At 35.3% G+C, this 27,114-nt stretch overlaps 2 protein-coding genes and 2 non-coding genes across 7 annotated transcripts; 3 read left to right on the forward strand and 1 right to left on the reverse strand.

Moving 5' to 3' along the window:
• Nucleotides 1-735: 735 nt before the first annotated feature.
• On the forward strand, nt 736-15,929 carry LOC100176463 (ubiquitin-like modifier-activating enzyme 1). Of its 4 annotated transcripts, XM_002127456.5 has the most exons (23): nt 736-780; nt 1,077-1,137; nt 1,763-2,054; nt 3,055-3,116; nt 3,506-3,674; nt 4,746-4,880; nt 5,496-5,696; nt 6,487-6,573; nt 7,024-7,170; nt 7,637-7,783; nt 8,602-8,778; nt 9,065-9,169; nt 9,444-9,707; nt 9,922-10,087; nt 10,354-10,550; nt 11,499-11,705; nt 11,994-12,122; nt 12,378-12,525; nt 13,023-13,156; nt 13,843-14,022; nt 14,459-14,563; nt 14,916-15,127; nt 15,435-15,916. In XM_002127456.5, the coding sequence occupies exons 3-23, from the start codon at nt 1,902-1,904 to the stop codon at nt 15,571-15,573; spliced, it is 3,264 nt and encodes a 1,087-aa protein (XP_002127492.1). In that variant the 5' UTR covers nt 736-780; nt 1,077-1,137; nt 1,763-1,901; the 3' UTR covers nt 15,574-15,916. The 4 variants fall into 4 exon arrangements, with proteins under 4 accessions (XP_002127492.1, XP_026689860.1, XP_026689857.1 ...); XM_026834059.1 differs by lacking the exon at nt 736-780 and having other exon boundaries at nt 1,030-1,137; nt 1,810-2,054; nt 15,435-15,929; XM_026834056.1 differs by lacking the exon at nt 736-780 and having other exon boundaries at nt 1,038-1,137.
• Nucleotides 15,921-26,808, reverse strand: LOC100181193. The gene is made up of 19 exons (XM_002122694.3): nt 26,042-26,808; nt 25,685-25,773; nt 24,898-25,034; nt 24,672-24,821; nt 24,335-24,590; nt 23,905-24,024; nt 23,363-23,499; nt 22,926-23,116; nt 22,438-22,676; nt 21,916-22,010; nt 21,539-21,651; nt 21,002-21,119; nt 20,529-20,612; nt 18,986-19,166; nt 18,446-18,584; nt 17,898-18,103; nt 17,297-17,672; nt 16,679-17,103; nt 15,921-16,548 (listed from the first exon to the last, which is right to left on the reverse strand). The coding sequence occupies exons 1-19, from the start codon at nt 26,278-26,280 to the stop codon at nt 16,457-16,459; spliced, it is 3,387 nt and encodes a 1,128-aa protein (XP_002122730.3). The 5' UTR covers nt 26,281-26,808; the 3' UTR covers nt 15,921-16,456.
• Nucleotides 19,418-19,624, forward strand: LOC113475268. The gene has a single exon (XR_003397014.1). It is a non-coding gene; the product is annotated as a small nucleolar RNA U3 (small nucleolar RNA).
• Nucleotides 19,882-20,089, forward strand: LOC113475252. The gene has a single exon (XR_003396997.1). It is a non-coding gene; the product is annotated as a small nucleolar RNA U3 (small nucleolar RNA).
• Nucleotides 26,809-27,114: the final 306 nt, after the last annotated feature.

A 27,114-nucleotide genomic window follows, 5' to 3' on the forward strand; every position in this document is an offset into this window, starting at 1 on the left:
AGGCGCGCAAACCACTTTACCACGGCGCCGGACAAAAATAGAACCGCAAGTAGGGGTGCATAACGCAAATGGCTTATAATGCACGATAGTTTCGCACTCGTACTTGCTTTCCCGTAACCAAACGCATACAACCTTTGTAGTCGTTCTTAACTTGTGTAATTAAACGAATATAACTGTCCCCTAAAGTTACTTTTGACTTGTCCTGAATCTGATTATTTAGGAATACATTTTACCTACTGCTGTACGGTCACAAAAGGAGACCGAAAACTGCTTTGTTGGTTATTTTTAGTTTTTTTTTTATCAAGCTTAATGGGCCATAGCAGTAAAAAGTTAAATAATCTAATTATTGCAGTTATAATACGTGCGTAATCATTAGAGCTGTGCTTTCTTTTTGCACTAATTCTTTATCAGTTGTTGTATAATTAAACTTGCCTATTTATTATAGCTAGGCTGTCTTGTTTAATAACAATACGTGCCAAGTGATTGTTTCAATGTGTAGGCAAACATTAAACGAACTATGTTATAGGTTTAACCAACGGTACACATACGTATGTGTACCGTTGGTTTAACAAAGACTAAATACTGCGTTTTTTGAAACAAAGATTTGGGATATTTTATATGTCTTGTACAAATCCCCGTCCGAAAAAAAGTTGAGACAGGATACGATACGCATGAATGAAGCGCATTGACAAAGCTCAGCGATGCGAGTCGTTAGATTTCCATTCGTTCTCCACACTCAATGTGGATTTTGTTGATTATATTCCTTTGTTCCTGGTTCAGGTATAGTCAGTTATCTGTCTTGTTGAAACAAGTCTATTCTTATTGCACCACTCTGTCGTGTCGCAAGCGTTTGTAAGCTAGGATATGCGATACCTTAATGCGCTTTTTATTTCATCCACACGTGATATTTTGTTCTTCAATGCGCAATACTAATTGGTATTGATTTTCGTGATGAAAAAAAAAACATTTCACCATAGTTTATATTAATATAAAACGATTGGAACGGTCATTGATTTTGCTTGAACTAAAGGTCGCTATTTAAACAACTGACGTATGGTTTTCACTCCGTCAAAAAGGTTACCTAGCCCGCAGTGAGTCAATTTAAGTGAAGGACACGACAAACGCTGGAACAGAGAGGTTAGTGCAATAGAATAAACGATTCGTAATGTTTGTAAACAATTATATAAAACGCCTAATAAAAAATCCTCTATCCTGTTATCTGATGAACGCCGAACGGCACATAACCACCAACTCCTAATGGATGACAGTGAGTCGCCTATAAAGAAATATTCTTCTTAACTTCAAACTGTATATAAGCGTTCAAATTATTATATCGCAAACCCTCGAATAGTTTGGTTTATCGTAATTTATCAGTTATTACTGTTCCATATAATATGTGTTATGTATATATGTATTAATGTTTATATAACAGGCATATGTAATGTATAATGTATTATAATTATGTGATATTGTAATGTATCATGAAAAATGCACTGTATGTTCCCTCAGTCCCTTCTATTAGTGTTAAACTTGTATATATATATAAAAAAGTATACATATAGATATAAGTTATAACTTGATATAGGGAAAGAATATCATCAAGAAATAGTTTAAATTTTGTGAGAGTTATGATGTCATAGAAACTCTTTAAAACAGATCACAATATAGAAATGTTTGAAACTTAGGAAAATTCTTTTGTGGTCAAGACTTAAGTTTTTTTTGCAGCAACATCCCTGCTGTAATGTTTCAACTTGTTTTACAGACCAGATTGTAAATATTTTGCTTTCAATAATTTTTGTATGCATGAAGTGGTGACTCGCTTACTCGTTGAATAAAGTTCTGTTCAAAACGATTTCTGCGTCGAAAGAAGAGAGAGGAATAAGTGGTGTATAATATTGTCCATGTCATCTGAGGGAAACGATACCGCCAATTTTCCTGAAGCCGCTGTACGACCTTTCCCAAGCAATTCCCCACCAGCTAAACAACGAAAGACAAACCACAACTCAGACACATACTTTTCTAAAACTTCTAAATTGTCCGGACCTGACACCATGGTGAGATAGCAATTTGTGTAAATTTGGTTTCTCTTTAATGTGAACTTAATAATCATTATATGTAGTAATTTTGAACACATGGAGCTATACAGAGAAGACGGAAAAAATTTTCCGCTAGGAGGCGATGACAAATTCGTTTCTCTATTTTATGGGGAGCAGTTAGTTTCACGGTTTATACACATAAGATATAAACCCCTAACCTCTAACCCCTAACACTAACCCCTAACCTCTAACCCCTAACCCCCAACTCCTAACCCCAAACTCGTCAAACAAAAAAAACTTGAAAAAAAAAATATAAAAAAAGTATTCCATTGTGCGGGACTCGAACCCGGTAAAAATGAAACAAAGAGAGTTCACGACCGCACGCAAACCGCTACACCACAGACTCGACGACAGTCACCCAAACGAAAGAGCGTATATAACCGACCTAATGTGGGAAATATGTTCTTACTAGTGTTTTATGTATTTAGAAAGGTATTTTTATTATTTAATTAATTTGTTTTACACTTATTAACACTTTGTAGTGCTGTTTTGTTCGTTTTTCCGTATTTTTTAATTTAAATAATTACCGCCTCTAGCGGAAAATTTTTTCCGTCTTCTTTGTATAGTCCCATGTATTTTGAACCTGTATCGTTTGTTTGGTGCTTATTATTTTGTCTTCAAATTTATAAAGTCTCAATGTATATATATTGTAATATCATAAAATCAATTGTTTCATACAATCATAATATTTTTAATTTAGTATTTTTTCAACGTTAAGCACTTGGCAGTTGAATTAAAAAAGTTGGTAAGAGATCACCTAAACCTGAGCTTTTATTTTAATTATCATTTTGGTTAACCTGCACTCCTGCAGCACTATAGTATAATATAGACTAGTAAGCTACATCGGTCCACCATTCCTGTTTATGTTATTAATGACTGTATCACTATCACTCCACATCCACATGGAAAGAATAGGCTACCTGTTTTACAATATTTAATACTTTTATTCTTATTTTAGGATCAAGTTCAAAATGGAGATTCACAGCAAGCCATTGATGAGGGTTTATACTCTCGACAGCTGTAAGTAGATGGAATGTGTTAATCTTTTCATCTTTATGTACAAAAGAAGTATTATAGCTGACTAGCTGTCATGTAGTTGTGGTCCTTATAAAGTTAATATGTTTGCTCGTACTGTTTGCTTAGGGCCAAGCAAACAAGTATTAAACTATAGATATAGCTTATAATATATATAAAACTTAATATGTAATGTGTTTTTGTTCCAGGAAATTAATGAAAATTACTTCAGGTTTTCAAATTGCAACCACACAAAAAAAGAAATAAACGTATCCACAAACTGCTAGTTTACTTACTCGACTTGTTATGTGTTAACTTGTGCGACGATAAATGATCCCTACAGTTAAAAGTAGTCCCCGTGCTATGAACATTCCTGTATCATAAACTATATGTAGGTATGTGCTGGGGCACGATGCAATGAAGAGAATGGGTGCATCAAATATTCTCATCAGTGGGATGAAAGGTCTTGGAATCGAAATTGCCAAAAATGTCATTTTAGGAGGTGTTAAAGCTGTCACTTTACATGATGAAGATACTGCTACTATTGAACACCTCAGTTCTCAGGTAGGTTTAAAAGAAGCCTAATGAATCATGGGTATTGCTCATAAAATATTCATGTATTAGTGTTAGTATAACTTTAACTTATAAGTATAAGGAAATATTATGTTGGTTACAGCAGTGGTTCCCAAACTTTTTTTTCACCCGGCGCCACTTGAGCTATTCAAAATGTTTGCGGCGCACTTAGCCAAAGGTCTTAGAAATAAAAACGCATTTTTACAGTTTTATCGTGTATTTTAAGATTAGGCTCGTTTAAGCATATGAAACTTAGGCATATGAAAAGTGTTGTACCACAGTCTGGACATGATTATTGCAAACCGAAAGAAATAATTGGCATTGTTACGTAATAATATACAAATCTACTGTACAGATAGAAATGCGAAAACAAACTTTTTAAATTTTATTATTGAACAAACACGTTGGATTTTTATATAAAACAACAATTTATATTGCAATAAAATATTAATACAAATCAATTATCTCGACCATGCTAAATTGGAAATGTTTCTGCAAATTTTCACGGCGCACTTGACGAGTTGCGTCGGCGCACTAGTGCGCCGCGGCGCCCACTTTGGGAACCGCGGGGTTACAGCATACTTATGACTTAGTATATTGAATATGTTGTGTCTAGCCATATCCCATAAATAGAGGGGTAAAAGCAATACATTTTACAAATAGGGTAGCTCCCCAGTCCCCTAATTACTTGTATGATGCTTTGTAGTTGTTGTATTATACTTTATTCTATACTGTATCTGTATCGACTGTATGTATAACAAGTATATATATAAAAATGTGATTTGAAAGTCAGCTCATGGTCAGATAGCATAGACAACTTATTGCTCCAATGCATGTAATTTAGAATCAAGTTTGAAACACAAACTCAGCTTCTGTACTCAAAATCAGAAGCATAACATTAAACATAAAAATAAAATTATTGCCATCCAAATGGAATAACAAACACTATTAAACAAAGTTAAAATTCTTAAAGTAGGTAACATAGAAATCTTGTTTTGTTTTCATCAAATAACAATGATATGAAAAAAAACTAAATACCCACAATATTTTTTATTAAAATAGTATTTCGTCTCTGATGCTGACATTGGTAAAAACTTGGCTGAAGTATCAGCCATTCAAGTTAGTGAACTCAACCCATATGTGCCGGTTCACCCTTATACTGGCAAGTTAACAGAAGAATTTCTCAGCCAGTTTCAAGTAAGTCATATTAACAAAAACTTTAATCATGGTTGTTGGGTTTTGAAATTATACAGAATATGGTTTTTAATTTTTTTACCTTTTTATCATTTTTTTAAATCCTATGTTATAACATTTTATTTTTTTTAGTAAGATTTTCACAAACTGGCTTCATCAGCGTCATAGTACCTCAGTTTAAACACCCAAAACACTTAGATAATACCCTGATCTTAAAATACTTGCTTGGTGTTAATGTTGGTAGTACTTTCCATGTTTGGGCATTGGTTTTACACATAACCATAGTTGTTTGTATTTTAACTTGTTTTACTTGTATGAACTATGCAGATGGTATTATTAAAATTTCAGGTTACTCAGCAAATAGAAATAAGATCAAATTGTTCCCCATTTTTATGCTAATTTTGGAGGTTTTTAAACATAATCACTAATACTATCACAATCCATTAAATAACTATAGATATAACTTACACAGCTTTTTAGTTTTCTGGTTTATATCGGCTTTTGCAAAAATATTAGAATTTTATGAAAACAGTTTGTTAGAATTTTATAAAAAAACAACTGTTGGCTGTTCAGTATTACATATACTTTTGTGTAAATAATAAAAAACACAAATTCCAGGTGGTAGTGCTGACAAGTTCAAGTCTCGCAGAGCAGTTACGCATCAGTGATTTTACCCACAAATCCAATATTTATCTAATTGTGGCCAACACTTTTGGTTTGTTTGGACAAATCTTCTGTGACTTCTCATCTAACTTCACAGTGTATGATACTAACGGAGAAAACCCACAAAGTGCAATGATATCTGCCATCACAAAGAATGTAAGTTTAAGCAGTAGTTGTTTAAAGCTGGTGCATCGTCTATTTCGAACCTTGGATCTGTTTACCATGCGCCAAAATATTTAAAAATTTTAGATTTTACATTTCACGCAACGAATAAATACCCAACCCTGTCTTTAAATATTGTTTATCTGTAAAAGTTTTGGGTGCATCACAAAACAGGTCAGGGCTTGAACTGTTATATAACAAGTTAAGGATTTAATTGTTTGTGTCTGATTGTTTGACATATAGCTCTATGGATTACAATGTAGTGAATTACAATACTGTTACTTAAAAGGGCTGATCTTGTAATAAGCCTACATCTCACGTTACGCTTACATCAAGCTAAATCAGGTTTCAGTTTTTGGTATCATGAAAACTAAAGGACAATTTGTTTTTTTGTATCTGAAACAGCACTTTTGACAAATATATATCCAAAACCAATATTTCAACTTTATATACATATGTAACCTGTAATAAATTTTGCAAATCTGACCCTGATCTAAAGTTCATATAGTTGAACGATTCTTGTATAGTGACATACAGTAATGATCGGTGTTACGAAAACCTAACCAATAAAAATCAAGTCCAACCACTAGCAATAATAGAAAAATATATTTCGCCTAAATGGCATTGACAGTTTTTATTCAAATAGAATCTATGAATTGTTAGATTTTTGTTGGTTATGTTTTCGTAGCACCAGATCCTTACTGTATACACATATAGTTATTTGTGGTCCATATTTTTTAGGATTTAAGTACCTTGATGGATATTTTATTGTTTATTGATACAGGAGAAAGGTGAAGGGATTGTGGCATGTCTAGATGAGACACGACATGGATTTGAGAGTGGTGATTTTGTCAAGTTTCATGAAGTCAAGGTTAGTGTAGAAGTAGAGGCGCCTAGATTTCAAAATAAGCGGGGGGGGGGGGTACCTTTTTATACCTGACTCTGTAGAGCAAAAATGTGGAACATTATATATAAGCAGAACAGTATAAGTTTAAAATCAATATTTTGTTCACAAACAAGCAAAAAGACCACATTCACTTGGGTTTATTAAAAAGAATGGATTAAAGCAAGACACTGGTTTTTATAAGATGATATCAAAAGAGAAAAATGTACAAAACATTGGTCAAGAGTGACATGCTTTTAGTTTCAGTCTAATCAATTACCCAATTTTGAAAAAGGTTCATGAAATATTGATGTGATATATCCTACAGAGACCAAAATTAACATTTAAAAATTTCGCTGTCATTGGGGTCCATATGTGTTGGTTTATTTTATTATTTGTAACCATTTAATTGCATTGTTAACACTTGTTTAAACACAGGGTATGGATGGTTTGAATGATAGCGAACCACGTAAGATTAACGTCCTTGGTCCGTACACATTTAACATCGGAGATATTTCTCAATATAATAATTACGATCGTGGTGGTATCGCAACACAAGTCAAAATGCCAACAACTGTTCAGTTTGTGAGTACTTTTGTGTTGTACTTTGAAATGCTGTGCAAATGAAACGTTGTTTACTAGTGGTATATTATATGGTATATGCAAACTTTATGTTGATTCACTTTTGGATCACTAATTAATAACTTGTATGTACTTGAGTATTGTATTTACTATTTAAATGTCTTTGCTGCTATCACTTCTGTTTAAGGTTCACTAAATATAAATAAATTAAGGTAAACTACTACAATCTATTTAACAAACTAAATTTTCGTGGTTTAATTCGTGATTGTTTGTCGCTCATTTTATTTCGCTTCACACAGCACAAGCAAACCCAGTTTAAACCAGTTTGAAGGAAAAATGTGTTTAAATAATATCCTCATTTAATACCCTGGATAGGGCCCTACCATGTGACACACTACAGAACATGGTATTAGGGCCTAAGTTGGCTAATTACTCCAGTGGATCATATTAAATCTTGGGGTTTTTACAGAAATCTTTGCGCGAGTCACTTCAAAGTCCGGAGTTTATGGTCACAGATTTTGCGAAATTTGATCGACCAGGACAACTTCACATCTTGTTTCAAGCTCTTCATCAATTTGTGGAAGAAAAAGGTCATCTTCCTCAAATCAGGAACACGGTGAGTGCAACTTATGTTATGTTTTTTACTATAAGTTTATTCTGGTGGGTCACATTATTTGTGGGTTCTGGTATTAAATGTATGCTTACAAGCTTTTTTTAATTAAAAGCGGAATCGATTAATATTGTACGATTAATAAGAACAAGCATTTGAGCATTTTCCAAATGCTCAAATGCTGGAAAGCACACATTTAATACCAAAACTAACAATCTCTAAACGAGTACGCTTTGCATAATTTGCAACAAATTTCGAGGTGTAGTAGAAATGTATATATTTCAAATATTTAAGTTAAGTGAGCCATGAGACTGATGTATGCATTAAAACCCCCTTTTAGAGTAAGATTTTATCTTGAATTGTGCTGAAGGCTGTTTGTGTATTTTGTTACAAATTATGATAAGAGTATAAATGACATCACCTATTTATTTGTATAGCGTGCAGGTGAACACTTTGGCTTGAATATTGGTTTCCATATTTGTATTGGTGTGGCTAGTTCGAAACTACGTTATTGAAAGTTTTATTAATGTAAAGCAGCTTGTAGATTTGTACAACAAAAGTGCTTAAATTTAAAACAGATGTTACTACAGTCTATAGCCTTTACAGGGTCTGCTTGCTCTGGTTAGTTTATGATATCCTATGATATGTTATCCCCTGTGAATAGTCAGGCGCTAGGGCCCTAGTACTAACTTCTAAACTGATGATATTTCTTCAATTAAACAGGTAATACTAAGTAATAACATATCATACAGTCTAATGAGTGGTTTTTTAACCAAAAAAGGCACCATGTTACTGATTTATTATCTAATCAATTTATTTCACAGCCCGACGCTGATGCTTTAGTTGCTATAGCAACAACAATCAACAACAATGCAAGCGCTGAAGCAAAACAGAGTGAACTTGATGAAAAACTCATCCGTCAATTTTCTTTCATGGCACGAGGTGACGCATGCCCTGTACAAGCTGTCATTGGTGGAATTGTTGCACAAGAAGTCATGAAGGTAGCTACTTCGTTCAACTAAACAAACATCTGGCTGTAAACAGATGTTGAAAAATCAACTGTGTTTTTTTTTGAAAATCATCTGTGGTTTAGTATTAGTGGGGTATAGGATTTTTTGGGGGGGCATCTTACGCTTGGATATATTGTGCATCAAATGTAATACGTGGCTCTCGGCTGTATACGTTATTCTGTAAACTTTATTGTGCAGAAATGTCTTTTTGGCTCAGAATAATATAAATTCTTTTTTTTTGCTTTTGTTGGTAATGATAATATTACGTTCCATCCAGGCTTGCAGTGGAAAGTTCATGCCAATCAAACAATATTTCTACTTTGATGCACTCGAGTGTTTACCTGAGGGAAGTCAAGATGAAAACGTGGAATCTTATCAAACTGTAAGTACAATCCTCCCTGTTTAATCTTTTGCTGTAATCCAGTTAAATATTTCGAATTATGCAGAAAAACGGCTAGCTACTCTAGTTTATGTGCTTATTATAATTGTGAGTTTATGTTTACTCTAAACAGTGTTGTGGTATTTCTGTGTTGAATTGTGCAAGCTGTGGTACCATCGGCTAATGTTTTATTGTTGAATAGTTAGTAGACAAATACCTATAAAGTACCATAAGACTTCTTTATATATATATATATAACTAATAAAACATCTTGTAGTCCGGTTCGAGGTACGACGGACAGATTGCGATCTTCGGCAAAGACTTCCAGAGGAAGTTATCCTCCCAACGATGGTTTGTGGTGGGAGCGGGAGCCATCGGATGCGAGCTTCTTAAAAACTTCTCGATGATCGGACTTGGGTGCAAGCTCGGTAACCTCGTGGAGAAGGAGGATGAAACAGGATCATTGGTGGTGACGGACATGGATGTGATTGAGAAGAGCAACCTTAATCGACAGTTCTTGTTCAGACCTCACGATGTCCAGGTGTGGGCGTGTGGATAATTTTAGGATTTTTTTATGTTATAGTTAATATTGTGTTAAAACAAAAATGGTAGTTTGATGTGTTAGAGCACGTTCTGCAAAGATGGAACTGTTGCAATTTTACTATTTACATATTTTTTAAATTTATTTGTAAGCTTTTAAGTTTAAATATTCACCAAAGTGATGGTTGAAATTGAAAATAATGTTGTTTTTTCAGAAATTGAAGTCTCAGTGTGCGGCGGATGCTGTGAAGAAAATGAACCCACTTGCTCGTATCGTATCACATGAGAACAGGGTAGGACCGGAGACAGAGAATGTTTACACGGATGATTTCTTCGAAAATCTCGATGGAGTTGCAAATGCTCTTGACAACGTGCAAGCAAGTAAAGGGCTTTTCTTATAATTCAAGCTTAAGTATTATTAATGCCTGTGCAATGGTTTATGATTTTGTCTGTTCAAAGTACAATGTTTATCGTGGGTCCTCTTACTCAGAGGTTATGTGTTCAAGGCTTGTTGTGTTAATATTGAGGCCTTTTACGATACATCTTAATTCTCAACCAAATTCTGTTTGCTGTGTATGCCGCACTCCCATGTTATTGCAAAATTCTCCACCAATATGATAACTAATACACACTGAAACTCTTCTCAGGAATATACATGGATCGAAGATGTGTTTATTATCGAAAGCCTCTTCTTGAGTCCGGAACACTGGGAACAAAAGGCAACATCCAGGTTGTTCTTCCTTACTCCACTGAGTCGTACTCCTCCTCCCAGGATCCTCCAGAGAAGTCAATCCCCATTTGCACACTGAAGAACTTCCCGAATGCCATCGAACACACTTTACAGGTGAGATAACATTTTGAAGTAACATTAATTGATCTCTGGTTAATTGGTAATGTTGTGTTATTCACAATGTGTGAAGTTTAAATAAAATAATTAAATTTGCTTTGCCTAACAAACTAAGCAAGATAGTTTTAGAAATATGTTCCAATTTTTAAAATTGTTAAAAATCAACAATACATATGACTTACTTACAGGTTTTTCACCAATTGCCTTTCTACGTAATTTAAAATCAACTGCTGCACTTCTCAAAGTTATTGTAATTTAATACCAAATCCAACTTTCATAAAAATGTTACTTGTTTTAACATATCCGAGCCAACATTATTGCATGGGTGACTTATTTCAATACACCTCAGTTCAAACCCTTTTACGAGTAACTATGTATTTAACTTAGTGGAAATTTTCATTTGGGGTCATATATTTTTCATACACCTCAGTTCAAACCCTTTTACTAATAACTATGTATTTAACTTAGTGGAAATTTTTATTTGTGGTTGTATATTTGATAGTTAAGAATACCCGGTCTCTACTAACTTTGGGATAACCCATTAGTGACCACTGGCTGTCTTAACCCATTACTTGGTCCGGCGTCGTGGCTCAGTGGTTTAGGTGGCTCATACTAATACTGATTCGCGCATGTGTCCTTGGGCACGACACTTTTGACGGAAATTGCTCCAACCCAGTGGTCACTAATGGATTGTCCAATTTATAAGCCGTATCAAAAACAAAAATCATACACAAAGTTGAAAAGTGTGGTAACTCGCAAGCACACAAGGATATAAAATGGTGCAAAAAATACGCGTCTGACTGCAATGCGCTGTTCGGCACAGTTGCACAAAGGACTTGAATGGGCTTTTCCGGTGTTGGGGTAATGGGCCAAATGTGGCCTAAATCCCAGGTTCTTGACCAGGACCTCACCAACAAAGAATAAAAAAACTATCACTTTCCACAGTGGGCTCGAGATGAATTCGAAGGTTTGTTCCGTAATTCGGCAGACACAGCCAACCAATATCTCACTGACCCGAAATTTTACGACCGAATATCTAAGTTACCTGGTGCAGAGCCCGTCACTACCCTCGAAGCTGTCCACAATGCTCTGCTCAAAAACCGACCGCAGAATTTTGCCGACTGTGTACAGTTCGCAAGATTGAGATTTCAGGTACAAAACTTTTTGATTATCAGTTTTTAATATTTTAAAATTTGTTTCATCTGCATAATAAAATTTGGTTATATTTAATCTTTAATAAAACACAAAAATATTTTTATCTGGCTTGTAGTAGCTAGTTTTAATAATTACACCCCTTGAAAAAACAAGAATTAAAACACAAATTGCATTTGTTAGCATTTAAACTAGAAATTGTATATAAACTAATAACAAATATTGTAATGTAATAAAATCTCTTAATACCTATTGCATTCACAAATCAAAAGTTGAAATTTTCCACAGGAGTTATACCACAACAACATCAAACAACTTCTCCACAACTTTCCTCCGGATCAGAAGAATAGTTCAGGAGCAATGTTTTGGTCGGGACCTAAGAGATGTCCTCATCCTCTTGTTTTCGATCCAGAAAATGTAAGTTCTCCAAAAAGTTAAAAACACATACTCACAATTGTTTTGCAAAAAAAGGTTGTAAAACTAAAAACCATGAATTTTGACATAAGAGGGTTTATATTTGAAACAAGCAGTTCAAAACCCTTTTGACCCATGCTTTACTATCTATTGAAATTCAAAATACGACATTTTGTAGATACCACCACAATTTTGCCCAGGCTGCATAGCAGAAACATGTAACTAAAATATTCTTAATCATCATTCTATTCACTTCAGACAACACATTTTGGATACGTACTTGCCGCCTCGAACCTGTATGCAACCATGTATGGCATGCCTACAATGACCAACGCTGAGGAAATAAAGAAACATCTTGGCCAGATTACGGTGCCTGAGTTTAAAACTAAGAGTGGAGTTAAAATTGGTGAGTGTCAATTTTAAATAAATCAGGGATACTTATTTTATCCCTTTGTGTCAGGGTATGAAAGTTGTTATAACAAGGGTTTTTTTTTTTCCTCGCTACTGCTTACGAGTTACTACATATATTCTGGGTAATTTTTATATTTGGGAAACCCATGGATAAGTGACCACTGGGTTAAAGCAATTGGCGTTAGGTGTCTTGCTTAAGGGCACAGTATGCTGTCAATAATAGTTATCAGTATGGAGTCTAACCACTGAGCTATTAAATTCTATCACGTACCTCTTTTAAGTTGTAATCTATTTTTCAGCCATTATTAAGCAGATAAGCTGTATATATATTAAAAGCAATTTGAGTGTTATTTTTCTTGATTTAGTTGCCCAGTTTAAAAAAAAATTGCCAAAAGATAAGTTTTAGAATTCTCTTCATCCTGGCACCAACAGTATATGTACAGTTCAAAATATCTTAGCAAATGATGTCAATTTTTAATCATAAATTTTCAGCCACCACTGATGCGGAGGCAAACCAAATGAACTCTGGATCGATGGACGACACTCAGTTCGAAGATTTGAAAAAAGCAATTCCAACTGTTGAATCTTTTAAAGGGTTCCGTATGTTGCCCGCCGATTTTGAGAAGGTAACAGTTCAATGAATAAAAACTTATTTTTGCCATGGCAGGCCAATATTAGAAGTTGACACCAGTAGTGGCACAGTCAAAGGTTTTGAAGGTCGTGACTCATGACACTTTTTTTTATAAAGTTCTGGTAAAAAATTATTGTGATTAAAACGCAATTGCTATCTTGGTGTTAGTAAAGATTAGTAATTATCATTGAGAAAATAGTATTTATCATTATACCAAGGTAAAATGAAGGAGAGCAAGGTAAGTAAAAGTGAGAAGTTTTAGGCGAAAAGCAGAGATGTTTAATAATATCACTCCCTATTTTTTTAGCTTTGCCAGTGAACACCTGTGCAATATTTCATAATCCTTGTGCTCACCCACAAGTTGCCATGTGTCTAACTTTTTGGGGGATTTTTTATTTTAGTTTTGTCTCTTTTATGTATGACAATTTAAACAGCACATTTGCGGGCATTGATTAAGAAAAATGGCAATTAAGTGTTTTGCCCAAGGACACACACTCACAGTTTACTAAATAATGTAAATAAGTATTTAAAACAATCTTAACATGTCTGACAATCAGTATTTTATATGAAAAATCAGTTACAAAATTTTCAATATAAAAAAAACTTCTATTTTTAATTGAAAATTTTACATTTTTTTCATTTTTAACTTAAAATTTCATAAAAATTGAGTTTTATTCCCAGGACGATGACACTAACTTTCACATGGATTTCATTGTTGCTGCTTCCAACTTGCGTGCTGAGAACTACGAGATTAGCCCTGCTGATCGTCACAAGAGTAAACTGATCGCTGGTAAGATTATTCCTGCCATCGCAACCACAACTGCTCTGGTTGCTGGTCTGGTGTGTCTCGAACTTTACAAGGTATGTGGTGGATTAAATTTTAAGTCAAAATCAAAGTTTATTTTTAGTTACTAAGCAAAAGTTAAGGTTAATAAGCAATGTATGTTAATTTTTTATTAAAGCAGTTTATTCCAATTTACTTGGTAAAAATTAGTCCTAAATTAGCAGTCCAAAAGGGTTTATGTGTTAAATTAAAAAGCAGTGCTGTTTAACCGTTTTTAATATTGTAAAAATTGCTATTCCAAAGCTACACTATAGAGGCAGTAATAAATCTGCTATCTAATACCGCTGTTACAGCAATTTATTTTTTTGCCAATATTTTACCATTAGTGTTGCTTTCATCATGAAATTAACATTATGTCTGGCAACAACACTCTATTTACATGGATCTTCATGGTTTATCTACATATACAAGATTCTACATAGAAGAGTTACACAGTATTCATATTTCTAACAGATTGTTCAAGGCAACAAAAAACTTGAATCTTACAAGAACGGGTTCGTCAACTTGGCTCTTCCTTTCTTTGCTTTTTCAGAACCGATTACTGCTCCTAAGCTAAAGGTACGTTCTAATGGTGTCATACCACTATTTTCACTTTATTAGTTTAATCCAAAGACCCTTAACACCCCACCCGAATAATTAAACTATTTCATAATATCGACCAACATTATTTTTTAATAAATTAGCCTCCCATGAAAACAAGGCTATGGGTAGGGGTGTACTTTTAATAAAACATGTTTTCTTAAAGACCTCATGGCCACTGTATAATGAAGGCAGCTATAGTCCTGATATAAATGTATTCCCAACCACAAATGTCAATTTTTCATTTTTCCTTCCTGACACAGTTGGACTGCATTATTATAGAATAGACCTCATTACTTAATTGTAACTTCACTGAAAAAAAATCCTCTAGTATTACGACATTGAATGGAGTTTGTGGGATCGCATCGACGTCAATGGGTTGGATCTAGCCGCCCCTGGTTCTGACGAGATGACACTCGGTCAATTTATTGATTACTTCCAAAAAGAACATAAACTTGAAGTCACCATGCTTTCACAGAACGTAGCAATGCTTTACTCATTTTTTATGACTCCAGTTAAACGCAAGGAGAGACTCGCAACCAAGTAAGACGGATCTAAAAAGTTAAATGTGTGGTAACTTTATATCGTACACGAGGTGTATGAAACAGGACACCAGTATTATAAACACTGTTGCCATGCGAAAGTAGGTAAAATAATTTACGTTCATTCATTCAACTGTTGTCTTTTCCAATTGCCACACGTAATTAATTGAAATATTCGCATTGAATTTACCAGTTTTTGTGATATTGCATAAATTTCATTGATGTTGATTTTATGAAATTAACGCCTATTTTCAATTTTTCCTAAAATTTTACCAGTTTTAGTAACATGTTATTTCCATCACCCACAGAATGAGCGAAGTTGTGCAGAAAGTGTCGAAACGTAAGCTCCAACCGCACGAGAAAGCTTTGGTACTTGAGATGTGCTGCAACGACGTCGACGGCGAAGACGTGGAAGTGCCCTACGTACGATATGTGTTTCGCCGATAAAAAAATTAATTCCCATTGATCTCCCGACGCCATACGGTGACGTCACCTCGATATAAACTTATTTGTTGTCAAGTTCCCGCTAGATGTCGTACCGAGTTCAGCTTTAACTAATTCCACCGAGACTGGCTGCTTAAAATTAGATTGATCCACTATGCCATAATAAAACAAAAATCGTAGTGTAAGTTCAGCAACTCCGTGTTAATTGTTACCTAATTCACACCACAGCGTGCAATCGGATTTCAATGACATGTTTTTTGCCGATAACTGTTCACAGTTCATTAACCCAGCGTGTATATCCTTATCATTGGCGCCTATAGAAGCTTTGAATAGTAAATACAAGTTCTCAATTTGGTCGATAACTGATTTAATTCTTCATACAACTACAAAGCTGAAAAGAAAGAAATGCGCATTTACAGCATCAGGTTTGAACTGGATTTTGAGAGAAGCTCTATTCTTAGGGTGGGAGAAGATTAAACATGTTTTTCTTTTCTTGTCCCATTTGACGATAAACCAAGAACATTTACAGATTTATAACTGTCACCCCGCGTAGGGCATTATTGCATTATTGTTTGTTTTAAAGCAACAGTTAAGAAGTTGGGTACTAACGATATCCCATCTCACCCCACAGTAATATATTTTTAAGCCGATGCAAGACATTTAAAACTTAAACCACCGATTAGAAGCGAATATTAAAAATGAAACGAAGGAATAATACACTGTTTCTGCCAGACATTGTAACACTAAGAAAAAAGCACTTCTGGTAATTGTTAACACTATATAGCTTGTCTGTCATTTACCCTGTCGAATACGACCTGATTGGCATGTCTTTGTGAGACTAAATTGCCAGAAAAGTTTTTTACAAGACAACACGATACAAGGAAATTCATGACCCACTTTCTTGGTTTCTACTGATGGGAAGAAAGAAAATCTTGCGTAGTTTGACCTTGAACCCTTTATCTTGGTTGTATGTATGACCTGCAAGTATAACAAGGGGTAAATACTTATAGATTCCGCCATTTTTACAAGCCGATATGCTAAAAACGCTGGTATATCTCGATGTAAGTAGTGTGTCTTAATAAGTTTCCATTTTTATGCATATGCTTACCAGTAATACCGGGCTTTGGGGCGCATCCGAACTTAGCACTGTACAGTTTCAGTATTCGACGCTTGCATACGAAGGACACGAGTATAAAAACCCCTTGCAATGGAACGGATATCTCAAATATATACCACAGCACCGGAGTTTCAGCTACCACAGCCGCAAAGCCGAGGGCCCAAGTGAAGCCCATTACGCTTGACATTTTAACATAAAGCAAGATATTGACTCGTGCGAGTCCCATAGATTGCTTGTATGCTACCATCGAGCCTGTACTGGCGTGTCTTCGGCGTGGCAATCTTTGTGTGGTGAATTGAAAGCGAGTTGGGATGCTCGGTGAAGGTACTTGGGTGAAAACCTCGTCGTCTGGATCTGACGTTGGTGACGATGGTGGAGCTTCGTTCAATGTTTCAGGGATTTTAAACGAAGGCAACCTGCACAAAGGAAATAGAAAAGAAATTTGCGACGTGCACCTCAGTTGTAAGAGCACTCGCATCGTAACCAACAGATTCTGCAAGACACTTGGTGGCCTTTGATGCAACGCAGTGGTTACTGATAATTTGTTACATGGTAACTTTAAGCGGGCAGAACATTTCTAAAACCCACCGAACCCTTACAAGAACTTACCTGCTATCATGTCGCAGAGGCGGAACGCTTTCGCTGTAGCGTTTTCTGTATTTCTTTGACGTCACTTTCCTGATCGAGACGATTGAAAGAACAAAGAAGACAGAATTGCACACTAGTATTGCTCCCAGTGGCACGCCGAATGCAATCAAATTTGCTGTGGGGTTAGTTATCCAACATATTGGTACCGACGGGTCGTAAGAATAACCAAAATATATGGTTGGGACGCAGAACTCAAGTATGGCACACACACCCACAAATAAACCCGGCATGCCCCAACCGTAGAACATGTATTTGATCTGTGTTCGTCGAATAAAAGAGTTGTGACCACCAATCGAAGGACGATTCAAAACGGAGCGACGGAATGTTTTGTCAATGCCTGTATGAAAATCCATGTAAGTAAACCTAGAATATTTTATAGAGTATAACATTATATATACCATCGCTAAAACGAAGTGCTGTATACCTACAGCTGGATGACAAAATATGACCTATATAGTTATTACCATAATCTGTTTGTTTTTAGCATTAATTAATTATAGTTCAGAAGACTGTACTATAGCTGTAAACACTTCTGCGCTGCATATACTGCAAAAAAACTTACCTTGTCCAAACGTCAACCAAACGTCGTAGGCCATGACGTTGTTCCAGAAAAATGTGGCGAGAAACAGATAATGTAGAAGTATGGTGAACATGGTACACACAGAAGGTGGGTTGGTCCATTCTGATCCAATCAGGAACAAGAGTTGGGAAGCGAATAATGCGACAACTAAGTTGATTAGATTCCGACCCGCCACTGTCCGTAGTTCACTGCGACGATCGAGATATATCATTCGAGTTTGATTACAGTGAGCATCGGTTAAAGAGTTTCGAAAAAAAGCCGACGATTGGCATATTAAATTGAATTCTGCTGTGCAAACTCACTATACAGTAAGCATCACTATTCTGTGTGCCAGCTAGATAGTATTGTACATACATGCATGCGTAACGTGGTTTAAGATTATGTACCAAAATAAACAAAGAAAATCTTTTATAAACTACTCGTTGTCAAAAATAAAACGCATTGGTTTAAATGTGTTGATAAACATTTGGTTTTTTTGACACGACAATAAAAATTTGTACAGAAACAAAAGTAGAATATCTTTACATTACCTGAAGAATAGGTAAGTCAGAAACGTTAGGAACAGAGAGAGGAGAGAAAATAAAGTGAGACCGAAGGTACACCAGTTGATAATTTCAACCACTGGATCTATTTCTGTTTCGGTGTCAACGGTGTTCGAAGAAATGTCTTCTGAAATATCAAACACAAATGGTAACTCATATAAAGCAGGGGATTTTTTAGTTGTTTTTCTTTGACTTGTTTCACACCACGTTTATAAAGAAAAAAATATGAAACAGTTGTATAGTAGGGTGGGGAAAGATGGGACACCTTTAGCACCTATTATTTAAATATCCTGATCGCGTTTTAAAAAAATTAACAACGTCTATATGCCATATGGGAGTCGTGAGCATACGGTTTTATAATTCATTGAAAGTTCTTTGTTTACCACCAAATGGGACCAGAAAAGAAACGGTATCCCATCTTCCCCCATCCTACTGTATTGCGCAAATTACTGCATTACATAAATAATTGTAAAACAAATTTTAATTTAAATATTTCGTTTTTACTTTATTCCGTTGAAAACAAATTACCTGGTGGGGTGTAGCCATCGATGCAAACAGCCACGGAATCCCCAAAGGGAATGTAAGTGTCTGGGTCGATCAGCAACTGTCGATCTTCCATCCAAAGCGAACCATTGGCGAGGACAACATATTCAGATTGGTTCAAGGGCAAATATATGTTACACACTGGCGGTAATGGCGGTTCTACTAACTGCAAAAAAAAATACGTGGTAAACTTTATTTTTTCATGTTATTTAAGGCACAAATTAAACTAATAAGTTTAGAGTACACTTTTGAATTTATTTAGAAATTCTGAAAATAAGAACCTGTTAACATCCCACATACATTAGTTTCCATTCGGCCGAAAATGTTATAAATTTTAAAAAATAAAGGTCCGGGTAAAGTCCCACGAACATTAGTTTTCATTCGTACAATATTACCAGTTCAGTTTAAAGTTGGGTTAAGATCATGCTTTTAGGGATCATTTCTATAGTGTGCATCTTGAAAACGTCGTCATAGTATAACGATACGACAACTGCGATGACGAGTCGCAGGATTCTCCTCTGAGCATGAAGATTTATTGTTTGTAGGTTCATTTACAAACTGTGATTGAGGATTGTTTTCGATGCTCTCGTAGCATCGAAAGGAGGAGAATCCTTGCTGAGCAGTTGTCAAAATTATTTTTTCAAAATATAATTTCACGGGACGTATTGTCAAGACTGTGGTTTAGATTTAAAATGAAATTAAATCGTAAGAAATTTCGTTTTTCGTGCGAATTTATAACTGGTATGAACTTAGACGTTACAGACAAATTATACAGCCATACTTTTTATTGCATTTTCTAAATGCTAACACACAACGTTTAATTTCTCGCAAACAGCAGATTAAATTCGTAAAACATGTATGTTGTTTCAGTGTTTGTAGTTAAGATCATGCTTTTAGGGATCATTTCTATAGTGTGTATCTTGAAAACGTCGTCATATTTTGGCGATACGTCAACTGCGATGATGAGTCGCAGGATTCTCCTCTTGAGCATGAAGCTTTACTGTTTGTATTTCATATACAGACAATAATTGAGGATTGTTTTCATTGCTGTAACTAGTATTGAAAGGCGGAGAATCCTTGCTGAGCAGTTAATGTTTAATATTTCTTCTTATTATTTTGTTATGTGTTTTCTTATAAACCTTACGTTCCTTAAACTACCGTGCTGGGTATACCCTGGCAATAACAACCCAACCAAAGCTAAGCCGGTTGTTCCGTTTTTCGTTGAGCCACATCGTTTATTATTTTAATTAAGTGGCCAACGGTTTATTGTCCTTGCCAGCCATATATATTTGTCCAAGAAGGGATTTTTTGGCAGACAAAACAATTTTGTGACAGACAGTATTTTCATGGCGGAAAAGATGTTTTGACAAGCTTGCCATATTCGCAGCGAACAGAATTGCTTTTATATGGAAGACATAAAAATGAATTAAACTTAACTTATTGTTTATATAAAGGGAAAACTAAAAATTTTTCCACATAAGTTTAAACTACATGTCCATACATTATAGCTTGATATGTTGCTACTTACCAATTCGCAAACTGCAACTCTTGAATCCGCCAGTGAACTGTACGAAGTTCCATCCTCTGTTATAGTGATTCTCCAATCCAGCATCTCAAACATAGAGACAGTTTAATATTAAAAAAAAGGTCATCCTTGCTTATGTGGCTGGACAGAAAGTAACTTGTGTTCTATTCCTTTCGCTATACAGCCAAAGATTTACTTTCGTATATATAGTAGGTTGAGGTAAAACGGGACACTTTTTGCACATCATATCGGAATATCCTAATCGTGTTTCAAACAATCAACAACGGTTTATGGGAGTCGTTAGGATATCGTTTTATAATTCTTTTTGAGCGTTTTTATCCACATATAAATTTTGATTTTTCGCTGGTATGCCCCGTTAAGAGTATATCTAATGGATAATTTTAAAATTATATTACCGGCAATCCTAGTTTTTTTTGCGTTTTGAATGCATTTATTTAATTAAGTAGTAAAGGTACCTGGTATTCGCCGTTCATGTAGTATGATTCTGTCTCATTTACGAAAATGATTTCATCTCCATCGTAATTCGTAGTAATATATTGTGAATAGTTGTATATCAGTTTGTACGAATCCTCACTAAAATAAAGATTTTTGATCAAAATTAGATAAACAAAATATTTTTTCGGTGTTTAGAAAAGGTCATGATAAACTCATCGGTTACATTTAGCGCAACAGTAATGTCAACTGGTCAGCGAGACTAGAAGGTAATGCAAAGCCGCGTAAATTCATGTGATTAATTGTATAGTGGGATGCTGGGGGTAGATTGGACACCTTTTTATTCTATTTTCTTGTCCCATTTGGTAGTATATAGAGAGTTATAGACCATATATTTACGAACCCCATAGACTGTTGTTAATTGTTTAAAGAACCATCAGGATATTTAGATATTAGCCATTGCTTGTATTAAACATAATATTATGGTTGTGATTTTAATTGAGCAAACATATATGTGCGCCTGTGCACTGTAAAGATATGCATTAATGTAAAATACGAACCTGCATCGTAGTGCAACTTTATTATCTTTACTTTCAACCACTGAGATTACGACGATGTTGTTTCGTATTGTCATTTCTTGGAATGGCATTTTTTCGAAAAGAGCGTCTGTAATCTAAATGGAAATGGGTAAAATTACCTGAATGTAATTAATAAAACTGCATCATACACTAAACACTATGTTTATTACCATAAGTGATATTTTTGATCTGCAGTCAATGTTTTAAAATTCACGAAACTTTAGGTTTAAAGCAGCAGTCGTGTCGTATTTTCCTCGAAATAAAAGACCAGGCAAGAAATAAAACATAGAGCGATGATAAAGTTGCTAAAAGTAAAACACTCGGCGGATCTCAATTGATATTTATGTTATATAACGAACCTCTAATATTTCTTCTTGTGTGTAGTTACCAGGTGACACAATTATAAAAGACACGGTCACGTTCACTGATTCATCGCTTTCGTTCAACGATTTTTCTAAACACAAAAAAGTAGTAAGTAACTCAAGCAGTTAACCAGATGCAAACAATTTTTTTGGAGCTTTCTTTATTAGTCTATTTATGGTGGTAAACAAAGATTTTTACAAAATTATATAACCGTAGCCCCACCCGCGAAAACAGCGTTGATGGGTGTCGAAAAAGGTTCGATAAATATGGGATATACAGTTGGGTGAGGGAGGATGGGACACCTTTAGCACACAATATTCAAGTATCCTGATCGCGTTTTTAACAACAATTAACAACGGTCTATGGGAGTCGTGAACATACGTTCTTTAAGTTCTTTAATTTTTTTGTTATCCACTAAATGGGACGGATGTACTGAACAGGTGTTCCATCTTACCCAATAACCCTACAATATATCTACATATATAGATGCAGAATCGGACACCACAGCACTATTATACCTTGCTCATTAACAGTTGCGTTCACGGTGCTTGTATTCAAGACACCTTCGAAAACTTTCACCACGGAGTCACCAACTTCGTATGTGGAATTAAAACCGTTAGTGAAGTCAGCCATTGGTAATTGGATTGTAACAGTTATGGTGGCAGCGATCGCATTGTCTGTGATTGTCATGTTCGTATGAGTGGAGTTCAAACTTGGAACTGTCGTAACTGCGTTCGATGCAGAAGCGTCGACACATCTGTATAACGTTTAGTAAGTTGCGTTTAGAACGTTATGACTGAAGTAGTACTGTTGGGTGGGGGGTAGATGGGATACCTTTGTACATAATATCTAAATAGCCCAATTGTGTTTTAAACAATTAACGGTTTATGGGAGTCGTAAGCATACGGTTTTATAATTCTTCTTTGTTTACAACCTAATAGGAAGAATAAAAAAGAATGCAAAGGTGTCCTATCTTCCCCCACCCTACTATAAGTATACCGCTCACCCATTTTCTGTGAAAGTTAGACCATTCGTGCAGAAAACGTATCTACAGTGACCGTAGAATGGATCGTAGATCTCACTAACGTTGCATTCCTGTTTCGGTGGTATCGTCACAGTCGACATTCCATCGTCGTACACCATTTCAATAGAACCGTCCTCTTTAAATCGCATCAGCACTGCAAATGATGGTGGTGCCTGAATATAAAAATAAAGCAGAATGGGATACAAAGTTGCCGATCGTGTATTTAATGTATACATTAATCCAAACGGACAATCCAAACGTGTTTTGTAACATTTCCTTCGATTATAAAGAGAAGGCGCATATAACCAAATAATTTCAAACAAATCCTATAATATCAATTACAATTGTGTACATTGTATACTACAGAGTATATATGGACAGCGTATATATGGGTATATTATAAAAATATAGGTTCTTACCCAACTGCTTGTTTTGTAGTTATTATTAAAAGCAGGAAGAAGTTTTTGGTTGGTGGAAGCGCTGTCGAGAGTCCAAAAAGCTTTGTCGTAATATTTTGTCCAGATCCACACCGGGCAAAACATGTTTCGTTCACTGTCTGGCGACGAAACAAATATAAGATATTATGGCACAAGCGAAACTTAACTGCTGTGACAAATATAGTAATATAGTAAGAGTTTCTCGAATAAAAAATGGCCAGAAATATATATAGTAGGGTGGGAGGAAGATGGGACACCTTTAGCACATGGTTTTCGAACATCCCGATGGTGTTTTAAACAATTAACAACGGTTTATGGAAGTCGTGAAGATACGGTTTTATAATTCTTTAAATGTTCGTTGTTTACTACCAAATGTAACGAGAAAATAGAATGAAAAGGTGTCCCATCTTTCGCCGGTCTTATAAGCACGCACAAGTTTCTAACAGCATACTGTATTAAAACCGTATTAAACTGTCCCGAAAGATAACTAAGTGATTATAATACTTTGCCACATCAACACCAACCTCTTGTATCTTTTACTTTCGGTTGAATAACAATGTGTTGCAGGTCGTTCAACGTATAACCGTGGCACATCGCACATATTGGATTTTTAAATAAAACTTCATCGTCCGGATCGTTTTTGCCTGTCAATAAATATATATAGTAGGGTGGAAGAAGATAGGAAACCTTTTTATTTTATTTTCTTGTCCCATTTGGTAGTAAACAAAGAACATTCTACGAAATACAAAACTGTATCCTCACGACTCCCATAGACCGTTGTTAATTGTTTAAAACACGATCAGGATATTTGAATATTATGTGCTAAATGTGTTTTATCTTTTCCCACCATACTATATCTGTAAAATGTATTGATCATATCTGTAAATTATTTATTTATATATAAACAGCTTCATTTGCCTAAAACATATTTTGGAAAATTGCATCAAAGCTTACTTCGCGCAATAATAATTGACTGGTAGCTGGCACAAGCTTCGGATGCGCTTTTGCTAGTGTTTTTTGGACACGTTTGAATTAGCGATTTTTCGCAAGATCTTAGTGACCGTTTCCACTTGATTGTCTCGCGGACAATTTTCTCTCGATTCCAAATCTGATTTCCATCTTTTCGGTTTTCCACTGAATCTTGCATCACTTCAGTGCTGCAGAAGTGTTTGAAGTAATACGATATCATGTCTGGGTCGCCAGAGAGAACCTGAAGTATTTTGCTGATGCTTGAAAATGTGTTTTTTACACCATATGGTGCGGTCATATGATAACAAAACACACCATCTACCTCGTCGGGTGCGCTGCGAACGCATTGAGCCTTCAGCGACCAAAAGCTAATATCCTCCACGTAATTGCACTGAGCACAGAAGGCGTTGCGGTAAGTCCAACCTGTTGACCCTAAGACGGGGAGCTTGCTCGCGAAATTGGTGTTTGTTATCTGTTCAAACAGTAATTATCTGAAACCGCCGACGACAAACAGCATACGACCTTTGCTGCAAATTAAGTCATCTCACCTCCGTGCACTTATGTCGTGTGACGTCATCGGGCCAATTCGCATCACACTTCGTAATCATCCAGTAAGAACCTTTCGAAAAATCGTCAACGACGACGCATTCGAATGCATTGTTGCTTGGTTTTGCATATTTGGTGCCTGTATGGTTTAAGAGTATAGTAGGTTGGGGAAAGAGGGACATTATGAGATAAAAAAAAACTTAAATATATATACTGATATAATAACAAAATAATGTATATACATAAAATTTATTTAATATTTAGTTACAGGCACTTAGATAACTATAGTGAGTAATTGGCTTCAGCCAAGTATAGAATATTAATTTTATAACATTACCAAACATCGCTCGAACAATACCATTTTACCTTCACACATTTACATGTAACAGTAGTAGCAAATCTTATACAATGTCATTTCGTGTTGTTTATGTGTTTACCCAAAATTAACTAGTTTTTTGTCCAAAATTAACGGGGATTTTAAAGAATCCAACTTCACCCCGTCTGCTTCCGAATCGCTAAATTTGCACCAGGTGTATTTTGAAATATATTTCTTTTGTTAACTAATGAAGCTAGGATATTACAAATTCATGCTGGTATTACCAGAAAAAGAAAATTCGAATGTTTTTTTTTAGGGGTGAATGATTATACTAAACCAAAAATAAATCTCATTTTATCAATTTATTTTGACCACGAATTACTAAAAAGAAATGAAAAGGTCCGCTCAGGCCAGAAAACAATAAATTCGATCAAAGCCTGTACCAGAGATCTTATGTTCGTGCAGAAACTTACTTTTTGGAGTTCCTTCCGCTGATGGTTGACCACTAGAATCTCCTCCAGGGCGCGGAACACATTCAGTTTGATAATCCCAACAGCAGTCCCTGTAAAAACACATTAATGTAATTAACAGAGAATTTTTTATTTCTGCCTTCGATTAGAACAACAACGATTAAATTTTAAAAAAAAACATAACGAAGCCATTGGAATTAACACCAGCAGGAAGTCAGTCGATATATAACAGTCTAAAATCATGCACTTGAAATTCGTATACGGTAACTTCCAAATATGTTCTACTTTTACAGTATTTTAAAAATTGGCAGTCATACTAAAAACGCATTGTTTTTGTTCGTTTTTGTGCTTGCTACTTACCCGAAAGTTTCGCAATCTTGATCACAGAGGCAATTTAAATGACCCAACGTGACGTTGATCTGCTGGTTAAGAGCTATCTGTTTTTTCACACAACGTTTCTGACAGGAGTCATATGGACGACAAGGCTGCGTGATAGCCGGACTGACAGTTACTTCATCATTAGAACTGGCCAACACACACAGAAATAAAGCACAAAACAATAATATAACACCCTGCATCTTCAATTTACTAACTTTCATTTTTGTAAACTACAAATTAACAAAAACAGTTACCAATCGTTTCAAGAAAACCTCTAAAGATTCCGAAAACGTTATGCCTTATGGAAAACGACGCGCTTTTCCAACCTATTATCAGCAATTATCGATGATATAGGGAGTTGATCGCCATTGTCTCACATGATGGTCTCTAGTTAATCATTTAGCAAACTCAAGATGTTGTGCGTATGGGAACGTTACAGATGGTGTAATGTTTGTGTCGCATTTATTGTAAAAAGAAAACAAAGTTTGCTAACGCTGCCTAAGAACATTAACCGACATGTAAACAGTAAACAGAAGAATATTAATATCCAAGGACAACTGTAAACATGCCAGCCTTAACGGCACATCGTTTACACCACGGCTACGACTTTATAGAAGTGTATCTTGAGCGCTTGTTTAAAGTTTAGTTATGTTTGTTTTTTGACTCATGAAATAAAACCGACATAAGTTTCCGTCCGTTGATAAATCACTTTTATTTGGTATTTTTGAATGACTCTTAATAAATGTAACATAATAGCCTTATATCTAAGAAGATGCGTTTTTATAGGTGTGGGGAAGATTAGACACCTTTAGCACATAATATACAAATATCCTGATCGTGTTCTAAAACAACGGTCTATTGGAGTCATAAGGATATATACGGTTTTATGATTCTTTGGATTTTCTTTGTTTACTACTTAATTGGCTGGGCAAATAGAATGAAAAGGTGTCCCATCTTGCCTCACCGTACTATGTGTTGTAATGCAAATATGGCACAAGGTATATTCCTCATATCGTTTTTCAAAGAGAGCCGAACGAGTTCTTTATATCCATAGT

This window comes from Ciona intestinalis, chromosome 1 (genome assembly GCF_000224145.3).
Source record: "Ciona intestinalis chromosome 1, KH, whole genome shotgun sequence".
Lineage (NCBI taxonomy): Eukaryota > Metazoa > Chordata > Ascidiacea > Phlebobranchia > Cionidae > Ciona > Ciona intestinalis.

What these genes read in the sequence shown, in the direction of transcription:
- LOC100176463 (XM_002127456.5), top strand. Translation starts at nt 1,902, where the DNA reads ATGTCATCTGAGGGAAACGATACCGCCAATTTTCCTGAAGCCGCTGTA. An exon ending in TTCCTCAAATCAGGAACACG is followed by an intron (nt 7,784 to 8,601) that starts GTGAGTGCAACT and finishes TTTATTTCACAG; the next exon opens with CCCGACGCTGATGCTTTAGT. An exon ending in TTACTGCTCCTAAGCTAAAG is followed by an intron (nt 14,564 to 14,915) that starts GTACGTTCTAAT and finishes AAAATCCTCTAG; the next exon opens with TATTACGACATTGAATGGAG.
- LOC100181193 (XM_002122694.3), bottom strand. Translation starts at nt 26,280, where the DNA reads ATGAAAGTTAGTAAATTGAAGATGCAGGGTGTTATATTATTGTTTTGT. An exon ending in CACGACATAAGTGCACGGAG is followed by an intron (nt 24,822 to 24,897) that starts GTGAGATGACTT and finishes CTGTTTGAACAG; the next exon opens with ATAACAAACACCAATTTCGC. An exon ending in GAAAGTAAAAGATACAAGAG is followed by an intron (nt 23,500 to 23,904) that starts GTTGGTGTTGAT and finishes TTTCGTCGCCAG; the next exon opens with ACAGTGAACGAAACATGTTT.